This window comes from Callorhinchus milii, unplaced genomic scaffold (assembly GCF_018977255.1).
Source record: "Callorhinchus milii isolate IMCB2004 unplaced genomic scaffold, IMCB_Cmil_1.0 Scaffold391, whole genome shotgun sequence".
NCBI classification, from domain to species: domain Eukaryota; kingdom Metazoa; phylum Chordata; class Chondrichthyes; order Chimaeriformes; family Callorhinchidae; genus Callorhinchus; species Callorhinchus milii.
Genome location: NW_024705132.1, coordinates 58,231 through 70,693, shown reverse-complemented (window position 1 = coordinate 70,693; position 12,463 = coordinate 58,231). Strand labels below are relative to the sequence as shown.

Genomic DNA, 12,463 nt, shown 5'->3' with positions numbered 1-12,463 from the left:
CACAGCACGGGTGGGTTGCTGTGTGAGGCCGGCTCTAGCACAGCACGGGTGGGTTGCTGTGTGATGCCGGCTCTAGCACAGCACCGGGTGGGTTGCTGTGTGATGCCGGCTCTAGCACAGCACGGGGTGGGTTGCTGTGTGATGCCGGCTCTAGCACAGCACGGGTGGGTTGCTGTGTGATGCCGGCTCTAGCACAGCACGGGTGGGTTGCTGTGTGATGCCGGCTCTAGCACAGCACGGGTGGGTTGCTGTGTGAGGCCGGCTCTAGCACAGCACGGGTGGGTTGCTGTGTGATGCCGGCTCTAGCACAGCACGGGTGGGTTGCTGTGTGATGCCGGCTCTAGCACAGCACTGGGTGGGTTGCTGTGTGATGCCGGCTCTAGCACAGCACTGGGTGGGTTGCTGTGTGAGCCGGCTCTAGCACAGCACGGGGGGGGTTGCTGTGTGAGCGCTCTAGCACAGCGTGCGATGTACCGTCAACGCGTACACCCCGTAGGTGGGTGTAGTACCAGCCCTAGCGGGGCTTGGTGAGCGCTGGGATAGCGCGGGCACCACGCATGGCGTGCAGTGCGGGCTCCCACAAGGGAGAGCGGGAGAGTGTCAGCCCAGGGGCAGGGTTTTCCCCGGGCCATGGCACTCTGGTTGACCCCGTAGGCACGTGATCCGGAATGTCCATAAAGAGGGCCCCAGGTGGGGGGGGGGGCTAGGGGGTGACCACGTGTCTCTCGCGAGGGATCGAGATGGAGCTAGAACGCTCGAGAAGGTGGGCGGGGCTGGGCAGAGCCAGCCCCGACCCGGGAGGATATCAGGTGGGTCCCTGAGAGGGACTGTGGTCGCTTCGTTCTATAAGCTGGAAGCTCGACGTCTACAAGCTGAAAGCTCTACATCCTAGAAGGAATCAACACGTGGCCGGGACGCGAGTGAGGGTCCGACCCTTCGTAGCTGTAACTTCTCCGTACAGTGTTGCCTTTAAAGAATAACGTCTGCAACTCAGTTGGACTCACGACAAACGCACCAAAAAAAACATCCAATTAAAAGAGAATTTTCACGAAGACCTCATTTCAGGTCAATCGACATGCGACAAACATTCTTTGCGGGATATGTGCCCCTCGTGTGGATAGTCTCAAGTTTTATTTTGTTTAACTAAGTGAGAACTCATGAGGCCAGGATAGTCAAATTTACAAGAGTGATCGGGGTCTTAGTCTGTCAGTGGGGCGGAGAGGGGGGTGTGGCGATGATTGCAATGTATAATCCAAATTGGGCAAATGTGCGGGGAATTTTTGAACTTGTTAAATTTGGACTCTCACCCCTCGAATAAGAGGGCTATTGAAGTAACCTCAAGTAATTGTTCAACGTCATATTCCAAGCTGTTCTCTCACATAGTGGGGTGCACTACTTGCTGCATAATTATACGCGGAAATGTCTTCGCCTCATGACAGGATTATGAGAGCACAAGTGGAATGTAGTTGGGGTGGTGTCCAGGGAAACAAATAAATATACAGGATTCACGATGGATAGTGATGTAGATATCACTACACCTCACCATTCCCCCTTTCAGCTAAATCCCAGATCGCCTCTTGCAGTTTTAGAGTCGTGTGAGGTCTCACATTGTCACAGTCGATACCTGACATGAAATATCCACACATTTGGCCTCATTCAGCATCTGGATTCAGTTCTTCCTCTAGATGTGGATGTGCTCTCCATTGCACAGCTCAGTTACCCGCCATCCTCCATTCTGCACATGTTCCCTACGTATTTCAACCCCATTCATGAATATCTACATGCTCTTCTGATATAGTATTTTTCTAATTTCCAAGTTGCTTACTCTATATTACAATGGAACTCCCTAGCAGCCTCTGCATACACTTCCACTGAAAAAGACCACAGAATGTATGTCTGGTTGCTTTGTTTTTGTGCAGTACTCCAACCATGACACCAAATAATAAGACATGAAGTCTGAATTACAGATTACAGTATTTCTCCCTCGAACACATATCTATTAAACACTACATCCTTATTTTATTTTATTATTATTTTCACCTACGTGACTTTACCGAAAGAACCAAAGAGTATGGATCCTTCAAACTGCTTGAAAAATAGGAATGGAATGATTTACACTCCACGTGGTTTAAAGAAAAGTTACAATTCAATGTCACGGTTTGATGAAATAATTATGTGTTAATTCTGTTAAGGTTTTCTGGTGATATAATTAAGAGTAGTTATCAGTGCAAGTGACAAAACTTATTTTGTAAATTAATATAATGCAGCAGATCCAAATAGCATGTGTTACTACCAAACACACCAAACAAGAAGGTGCAATGGAAAATAGATACTACAAACACATCATACGAGAGTTACGACGGATTGACTTGCACGTGAGATCAGAGCAGGTGTGACAATTATAAACACAGGATACCTTGGTCAATATATTGAATTAAAACAATGTACATCGCAACAAGCTATGCATGGGATTATAACACCAATAAACGACTCCATATATGCCCTACAGTTGAATAATGTTTGTCGCAATATGATGTGGAGATAATACACCGGACAAAGACTGCCACTACAGTGTTCTGGTAGAAAATAAGTCGGATTAAAAGCAAGACATGTAAAATAACAGCAGATGACAACATCCAGATCACTCAGTATCTTGGTATGCACAACGGATTAAATTCGTAACAGGCTATGAATTAGTAATACACAAGAGAAAGAGGCTTATGTATTAACAACGTAACGACAAATACAAAGAAGAAACTACCATGCTCCACCGTACTAGGTGAGTTAAGTTGGATTAAAGTAACGTGGCACGAGCAGCAAATCCAAGTCAAGTGTTACAGGTGCGCACATATAGTGAACGTCGCGATGAGTTACGCGTTGGGCAATTACGCAAGAGAGTAAACCCACGTGCAGGAGTAACACGGGTTGCGTAAGAAAGACGTGGTCTCCGGTAATAATGACAACTTTAGTCAATTTCTATTTAAAGCTTTCGTGACTGCAGGGATTCATCTTCTTGGTTCTTTCGGTAAAGTCACGTAGAATGGAAATAATAGAATAATAAAAATAAAGTCAAATCCCCAGAATATCCCAATTTTAATAAACACGACCCTTCTATTTTGTGTATTGATACGGATTGGGCACATTCTCACAGAGGGGAGAGCTCGATGATGTTTGTTCTGGACCGATGTCAGTAGAGAGGCCAAGAGGCAAAACAAAGAAAGATGCCGCTCGTCGCCTTGAAGGAAGGGAGAGAGCTACAGTGAAATGAAGACAAAAGCTAAAGATCGGACAGGCTGGAGGGAGTGTGAGCTAGAGACCTGCCACTGGGCAGAAGATTAAGGAATCACACAACCCACACTAGCCTTGTCCTCTAAAGTCTCGCGATGGAAAGGTGCGAGTCACTGATCGACGCTTGCACCCTGGAGGACTTGTCACTGCCCCCCCCTCCATCAAACCTGCGAGGAACTGCAATAAAACCCACCCTACCCCCACGCAGAGCAAATCGCAACTATCCTAAAAGGGAGGCCCGGAGAGAAAAGCTCAGCACAGGGGCTATTTATTGAGGGAGCGACCGGCAATTGCCCTCCCCCTCCCCCCCCCATTTACTTTCAGTTCTAGAAAATAACGTGCGGCATTCAGTGGCCTGGTGAATGTGAGAGCAAATGGCATAAAAAAACACAAATGACACCTGAATACCTACTTTCTATTTGAATGTGATCAAAGTAAACCAAAGATATTGCACGACGAACATATCAACCAATCAGAGCCAGCGACGTGATTGCCATGCCATTTCTATGTTTGTTGAACTTCTTTCGCACCGTACGTCGCCAACCGTGCTAATTGGAGGTGCGGGATGTAGCAGTAGAACCGTTAACATCGTGGATTTATAGATACGTCAAAAGAAAATACTATGGAATTCTGAATAACCTCGAAAGTAGATTAACGGGTAGGAATAACACATGAGTGATTTCTAATAATGTAAAGTATATGAACAAAACACATTTAACTAGATGAAAATAATTAAGAGATGGACACGTTCGAAGTGAAGCTTTTCAAATGTTCTAGATCTCGGAGAAAGCTGTATATGCAGTGGGACAGTAGGCAAGGTCCATGGCACAAACACTGGAACGTACTTAGAGCCTAGCTGAACAGAAGGATCTGGAAATGAACACGCTCCATAAGTTGCAAACAACACCCACTGAAACGTGCACAAAAAGCACTCGGCCTTGTGCATTACGCGAAATCCATCAACAGTTCCTGAAGAACAACACCGTGACCCTCTTGCCTTAGGTCACCATCGAATAAAATGTTCAGCAAATGGAACCACTGACAGACACCAGCTAGACAGAGAGATAACTGTAGACCTGTTTCCCTCCTCGTTCCAAAATGTTATGTGCAAGCGAGTTGGATACAAAAGTGTGACGCTGGGGGTTGTGTGAAAACATGTTACCCTGGGAGCTCCCCACACTTTACCCCACCACATGAAACTTGCCAGTCCACTAACTGTGAAGTACTCCACTTACACCACTGGATAGTGAAATGCCACTGAGGTGTCAGGCTGGCAGGATGTTAACTCCGTCGCCTGGTATGCAGGTCGTGGGTTCCATCCCGACCCTGGCCCCAAGGTTACGTGGATTTTTCTCCGTGTCCTCCGGCTTTACCGTTCACATTTATAAACACGCGTTTAGAGTATTTGTCTGCTATACATTTCCACGTGATGAGCCACTTCGTTGAGCTATCATTTGTGGTCAGGTCGCTTATGAAAAGGATCTATATCGCTCAGTGGGCCTTTCCTGTTAACATACATATACATAGCCAGAGGCTTGCCCATTGTTTCAACTGGCACGCTGGCAGATCGATCCGAACCAGTGACCTCCAGATTGCAAGTCCGCTGTGCAAGACATTACACCCTGGCAGCACCCTCTCTAACAGTATTTAAGGGGTTATTAAATGGAAACCTTATCCTTGATGGAGATGCGCATTGGTGACGATGAGGACAATGGACGAGATGTCGCACGAGATGCCGACTCTTTTTATCTCTCCCAGGGCGGCCGTGATAATATTCATTTCGCGCAGGCATTGCGTCGCTCGCCACGCCAGAATGCAGTTATTGCTTTTGAGAAGACAGCCGCTTGTAGTGCTCGTGGAGGAGGTCACACAACAAAGCAGAGGAGATAGATGGGGAAATACGAGAAAGTGGGAGATGGTGGGGTGGGGGAACAAAGATGCCCCTTGTAGCAGCGAAAGCACCGGGGGGATTTCCTGAAGGTGTGACCCCCATCCTCCTCGAGGACACGACGAAGCAAAGCGTTCACCGGCTGTGGCTGTGACACGGACACAGTTAATTTAGTGGGGCATTTGCGTTTTAGTCTGAGTCGAAGTCGACGACAACCGATGTAGTTGTAGTCGAGACTTGGCCCGTGGTTAGTCTCGTCGACTAAAGTGGTCAAAACTTGAGTCCACTCTGAGTTCATAAATGTTGGTTGTGAGGGGCATGCAAATTATTACCACAAATATTGAAGGGCTCTTTTTTTACCATATATGGGCAATTTACAAAATGTGTTCTGCCTGAGTGCACTGCAGTCTAAGTTATCTTCGTCTGCATCTTCATTCAGACTCATTCTCTTTATCTTGTTATAGTCGGTCATGCTTGAACGTTTGGTGGGTAGTCGAGTCATCGCTCTTGCTTGATGCTAAATGACTTTTGTCCACTCACAGTCGTTGATTAAAATTATAAACAAAAAAAACGTCACCGACGAATATCATATTAGCATGGTTGGCCGCGTACGACGCGAAACAATTTCAACATGCATACGCACATTTGCGTCACTAAGTTCATGAACGAAATGTACGCGGTGCTGTGCGCGAGCAGGGGAGCCACGGACAAGTTTGAGTTCGAGTCGGCGGACGTGGGGGACATCATGTCCCTCGTGCTGGGACACTGCCCCCGCAAGAAGTCGTCCAGCCGCAGCGAGGCCACGTGGCACGTGCAGCAGATCGTGCTGCTCATCCTCGAGACAGGAAACAAGTGAGACGTGGTGGCGGCCCTGCGCCGAGATCTCACTTTTCCTCCACCGTTTATTTTCTTCTTTTTGTCAAAGACTCTCTTGGCATTCTATGCTACTAGCAGCCCCCCCCCCCCCGTGCTCATCACCACGCTGGCTAAAGTATATTTGTTTCAAGTGTAAATGTCACGTCCTGTCATGTATGGGTATACGAATACGCAATCAAAAGGTTGCGAGTTCAATTTCCAAGTTGGGGGTCGACTCGAAAATTTAAAGATCACCACTCGATGGGAAATGAACAGTGGTTTTGCCTAAATATATAGACTGGTCCCTGTCATTGGATAGTGGAAATTATAGAACCGATTGAGGGTCACCAATGGAGATCAGCACCACCCAATGCTTGTTTGGGCATGGAAATTCTTTACATTTGGTATTTTCTCCCAGGTCACCAATGAAAGCTAGTTAGTCTTAATCAGGGCCGTAGATAGGTGGGGGTGAGAGCAGGTGGGGCAGTTTCCCCCCTCACTGAGAGGGCCTGAGAGGAGGACTCATCTGGTAATTTGTTCCAGGAATCCGCAAACTACCTACCTACCTAAATGTAGACTAACACAGGTCGAATGCTCTGCTTCTACAATCCCAACTTCACGCTAAAATAAGATGCTGTATTCGCGCCATTCTTATCGCACACAAGGCTATTACGCAAATGCTGTTTCACACACGGGTTTGGTCTGCGAATAGAGAGGGGTGACGTTGCTTTGTGGTTTTCCCCAATCGAGTAATTTGCAAGTAATTTTCCAACACGGGGCACGCTTTGGGACCGCGACACAAAGTGCACAGTGTCTTCATCTTATTTGAACGTCACGGAATCTTTTCACGTCCACCGTGAACCTCTGCGTGCAAGCGGCAAACGCGCCGCCACTCATCTCCCCCGCGCCGCTGCAGGTACATCTTCCCGTGCGACGCGCAGATCGAGCTGTCGTCGAATCGCGAAGAGAGCGGCCGCAGCTTCGAGTGCCGACGCAAGATCGAGAGCTTCGCGAGCCGCACCGGAGGCCTGGCTCCCGTCAAGTACGAGGTGCTGGTGGTGACGGGCGGCGAGAAGGGGTGCGGCACCGACGCCAACGTCTTCATCGTCGTGTTCGGCACGCGCGGCGACTCGGGACGCCGCGCGCTCAAGCACAAATACCGCAACCTGTTTGAGCGCGGCAAGACTTCGCGCTTCATGCTGGAAGCGCTCGACCTGGGGGAGCTCAACAAGGTAGGCACGCCAGGACGCCGACGCACACCCAGAGCCCTAGCACCAACCGCAGCCCCCGCCCCCGACATTTGAGACATATCATCAGTTTCGATTTAAAGCTTTCGTGACTGCAGGGATTCACCTTCTTGGTTCTTTCGGGAAAGTCACGTAGAAGGGAAGTAATAAAATAATCAAAATAAAACATAATAAAATAATTCTCACGACGTTTCGGCCACAACGCAAGCAGCCGTCCTCAGGTGATTGCAGGGATTCTTCACCTGAGGACGGCTGCTTGCGTTGTGGCCGAAACGTCGTGAGAATTATTTTATCACGTTTTATTTTTATTATTTTATTACTTCCCTTCTACGTGACTTTACCGAAAGAACCACGAAGACATATCATCAGGTCAATGTGCAGTCCTGCCATTGTTTGCACACGCAATTGCTGGTGGAAATGCCTCCAGTAGAGGGAGCTCTAGAGGGCCCCTGTATAGGACATTTGACCTACTGTTCCGCACTGACCAAACTTATTGGAAGAAGTGGGAGTAACCACGATTTACCACACCACATGCGATCTGACAATCGACGGTGGTGTACCCATTTATACTGCTGGAAGGACAGGCGGGATGGATTTTAGATACTTGCCAGTTGCAAGTGCTGTGCCGCGAGATTGAACAGGCGATCTCTGGACTGGCAATTCAGTGTGCTCACCATTGCACCACATGCACATCACGAAGTGCAAACAAAACGAAATGCTCACAAGCACGATAATTGAACTCATTGTTGTCTCCCTGCTCAAACAAGCAATGGGGCGGTGATCAACTCAAATTGTTGGTACCAAGTTAATGGTGGAATTTTCAGAATTGCATGATGGTTGGGATTTGGGGAACAATCTCTCCATAATTCTAGATTTGAAGCTTTCGTGACTGCAAGGATTCATACTCTTTTGGTTTTTTCCGGTAAAGTCACGTAGGTAAAAAATAAAATAAATGAAAACAACTCCATAGTTTGACCGCTGTTGACTTTCATAACGTGGTACATATTTTAGTGTTCCATAGTCATTGCAAGGATGATGGGCTCTAAGTCGTCCCCCGACGGGGATTTGAATTCGGCTAACTGCAGTGCCACCCAACCAGAGTAATGTATACTAGAGCCGACATAATCCTCAAATTCCAAGAATACAAAATCCCACCGAAGCCATTCCATAAAGAGGACGCGCATGAAGGATTGCTCGACGAAGCAAAAGGTGACGTATTAATCCATCAGATTCTTATTGTAATAGGGTGATGAACCCCGTTATGGTTAGGGTTGTTAGGTTACAGATCTGCCTCGGCACCAATTACATCTTTTGTTAGAATGAGAAAACTACAGTGTAGTCAAATAAAATGGCCATTTCAGGCTGGCATTCTTTTCATTTTCACATGTGATTTTCAAGTTTTAGTTAAAGTGATTAAAATTTGGGGCAGTGCCCCCCCCCCCGCCCATTGGCAGCCCTCGGCCAGTGTTGGAAATTCCACATTCTCCAGGGGACAATCAAGTTAATTTCCTACAAAGTGGTACTCATTATATTGACTTCAGAGACGATGGGCCGAGTAGCCCCCCAAACAGGATTTTAACTTGCGTCCTCCTCACTTGGAGCCGTAATGATTGCGTCACAGCGCCATGCCGCTGGACATTGTGAATAATAAATATATAATTTAGCCGCATACTCAAAATTGCATTCGTACTGATAATGAAAAGCTGTTCGTTTCACGAACGCAGACACTGAGACAATGTTTTTATTTATGAAAATCTGACAGTAGATTTGAAAGAAAAATATTTGACTAGGGGGCACCCCATTGAGATGAAAATAAATTACTTTTAGAGCGTCCATTCACCCCACGGCAATTTTTATGAATTTGATCAACTAAAATTGCGCAATTACGCTACCACAATTGTTATATCACAATAACTCAATATTTAGCATGTTAAAAAGTAGATGAGTGAGGCAAATGTAATAGTTGCAAAGATATGGTCAAAAGTATGCCTATCCAACATATCATTTTGAAATTGCGGCTCGCATTGCACACTGGGGCTATTGTATATGGTAAAGTGCTGAATCAACACTGGAGCCGATGGCATATTTATCTGTTCAAAGGTGAAATATTTTTGTAATGTTGACCGAGTTTGGATAAACTACTAATCATATGCTTTCAAGTTACTCCTCATTCATTGCGATTGTATGAACGGTCTAGGAGGAGTTCTCCGGACACACGTGTATGTAGGTTAGACCCTGATATTGCAGACGTTGGAAACCTATTGATCATCATCAGCTCAGCCCCGTTGTATGATTTTAAAACGAGACTATGGTACACAGACTGTTACAACAAATAAGCAGCACCAGGGCTATTAAGCAGAATAATGTGGACGAATGCCAATTTTTGGGAGGAATTTAAACCTCATTCTTTTAAACTGCATACGCTTTCGTATGACATATCATTCACTAAAATTGAAGTCGAGGAGTTTTCCGGACATACAGATTAGCTGCTTATCACACATATATGCTGTGTAGTAATATCTGGCTAGAAGGCATATTGCTTTGAATGACTTACATTCATAAGATTGCAAGTTTAAATCCCAGTTGAGCATAAATGCAGCCCATCATTTATTTTGGGTCAATAAATTAAGTACAGCTAGATGATTTATCAAGTCGTGTTGTTTGGCATGATGTCCGTTTATCTCCAAGTGATGGAACTGGAATTAAACGTCAAGCATCATCCCAAACAACACACAGTCCAACTCCAAAAACCCATTGTCAAGCTACACGGCACAACCGCAAAAACCAACGTGGCAGTATGTCAACACATCTCACTGGAAATACTGGTGCCCCTTATATGGGTTTGTGTTTTTTTTATCGACTGGCTCAGGGCTGCCACTGAGATGAGTGCCATTCCATTGCTTACCGAAAGAACCAAAGAGTAATTCCATTGCTTGTTCAAGCACTTTCAGAGACCCAAAAAAAGGCCCGTTGGGATTTTCAAAACACACTATACACAACGCACTATAAATGTATCATGAGACACATTTCCCATTTGCTGTGCTGCAGCGGAGTATGTGGTAAAAACCTATAAGTGTGAATTTTCCTAATTGCTGCGGGGCGGCAATATCCACAATACTGCACTCTGGAGGCATATTACTCGTGGTAAGCTCACGTTAAACACTCGTCCCTGCATACTATATCAATGGTGGAAAGCTCGCACTTGACCGAATATTTGGTCGTGCATCATGATCAAGATAAGTCAGGAAATGACCACATGGCATTTTCCTGCTTTCACAACAGCTCAGAGAAGATGGTAACATTTTTCTAGCACACATAAGCTGCTATTAGATTTGAAATCCACCGCTAAGTCACAGCAGACGCCTGAATAATTTCCAATATATCATCACTTAAACATTAGCGGCGTTAATTGCTTTTTCTTGTATAATACCAGGCAGAAATCGTGCCATAACCTTGTCCTTCATTTGGCTTACCGTTGATTTCGGATTAAACGACACATTGGGCAAAGTGGATTGAATTTTAAAATGTGTTTGACACAAAATAGAATGGAATCATGTTATGCATGCGAGTTATTTTACATTTTAAATTGGTCGTTGTGTGTATGGAGAATAAGTGCCACACCAATAGATCCTGTAAGCAGTGTCTTAACCAGAATGCATTCATACATACCAATGCTTACCCAATCCTACTTGCACACAAAGCACATTACTCTTGTCCAATGACCATTTGCCATGCACTTGCTCAGGTGTGCTTTTTATAGAGCACACTATTCCCGATGGTAGTAATGACAACCAGTGCAGACGTGCACTTTGTATGTGAAAACACTGGTACAGTAACCCAAAGCTCATATTTCATACGGACACGTTTAAACTTCCACCTGTTCAATCCCATGCCGACATCATATTTAGACAAGCCATCAATAATTACTTGAAGTAGGCAGTATATGTTGCAAGGCATACGACGATGGGCCTATTAGCAAATCATCCAGAATGCATCCCATCTCAGCAGCTTTGCAGGGATGAGCTTGGAAAGTGCTTAGATGGGCAACCACGATCATGCACGTCAGGCTGTTGTATACCGCTGTGGTTTTACGTGGTGGGCTGCAGACGAGTCCAGAACACCCACTGTACGGTACTTTCTATGCTTCCACGTGTGCTCACAGCCTTCACAAACCCACACCGACCTCCCCCATGTCCTACAAGGCATATGGGCGTGGGGGGCCTCGTTCAGAAGTGTTACCTGTACATTTTTTGATGCAGTTTCAATTAAAATCGATTAGTCACACCATTGTGCATGCAGGAATCGATTATTTGTATTCACATTGTATGTAATGGTTTATGCAACCCTGCAGTCACTAGCCCTACACGCGTCACAATGTAAAAGAAATAGAATGGCAACCCCAAATCATCGCATCCTGACAGCCTAATCACGATATGCCTATGATATTGTATGCAATGTAAAAATAGCACACGCCTGTTTAACTTGTAAACATAAAGTATTGCGTTTGATGGGTCGGGCCAGACAGCACCGTTCGAATGTACGAAGAGCTTGAGTCACTCTTGTTTTCCATCACCCTTGCCGCCCTAGGTACGAATCGAGCATGACAACAGCGGATTGAGCGCAGGGTGGCTGTTAGACCGAATCGAGATCATCAACACATCCACACTCATCCGCACCATCTTCTTCTGCAACAAATGGCTCGACCGTAAGAGAGGAGACCGTCAGACGTGCCGGGAGCTCTTCCCCATCTACTGAGCAAGCAAGATGGTCCTTGTGATATGGCTCAACTACACATTGCGTAGGCCCTATATTCAACACAATGTGGGTTAACGGTTATTAAATGGTAGTCTGCCTTTGTATCCTGGGTTGTGATGGCACCGGCCTTTGAGAAGGCATGTAACAATACACAGGCAGATAGAAATGTATTCATATACAGATAATGCAACGAATGCGTGCGAGAAAGTATTTTTTGCATTGCATGAAAACTACAACACAAGAAGATATGCCAATGTAACATGTAAGCTAAACTGGACAAAAAAAATACCGATAAAAAAACAAGATCTATAGATCTGTAGTTTTCAAATTGTGATCCCAAATCATGGCAATTCAAATGGCTGTGGGTGGCGTGGACGTTGTGAGTCATTAGATGCCTAATTTTGAGCACAAGCTGAAATGCAAATTGTAG

General features: G+C 45.7%; 1 protein-coding gene across 1 annotated transcript; it reads left to right on the top strand.

Annotated features, from left to right (window-relative positions):
- The first annotated feature begins 5,807 nt into the window (after nucleotides 1–5,807).
- LOC121852078 (lipoxygenase homology domain-containing protein 1-like) lies at nucleotides 5,808–12,033 on the top strand. The gene is made up of 3 exons (XM_042346189.1): nucleotides 5,808–6,028; nucleotides 6,948–7,263; nucleotides 11,866–12,033. Exons 1-3 carry the CDS (start codon nucleotides 5,808–5,810, stop codon nucleotides 12,031–12,033), a joined length of 705 nt encoding a protein of 234 aa, XP_042202123.1.
- The last annotated feature ends 430 nt before the right edge of the window (nucleotides 12,034–12,463 follow it).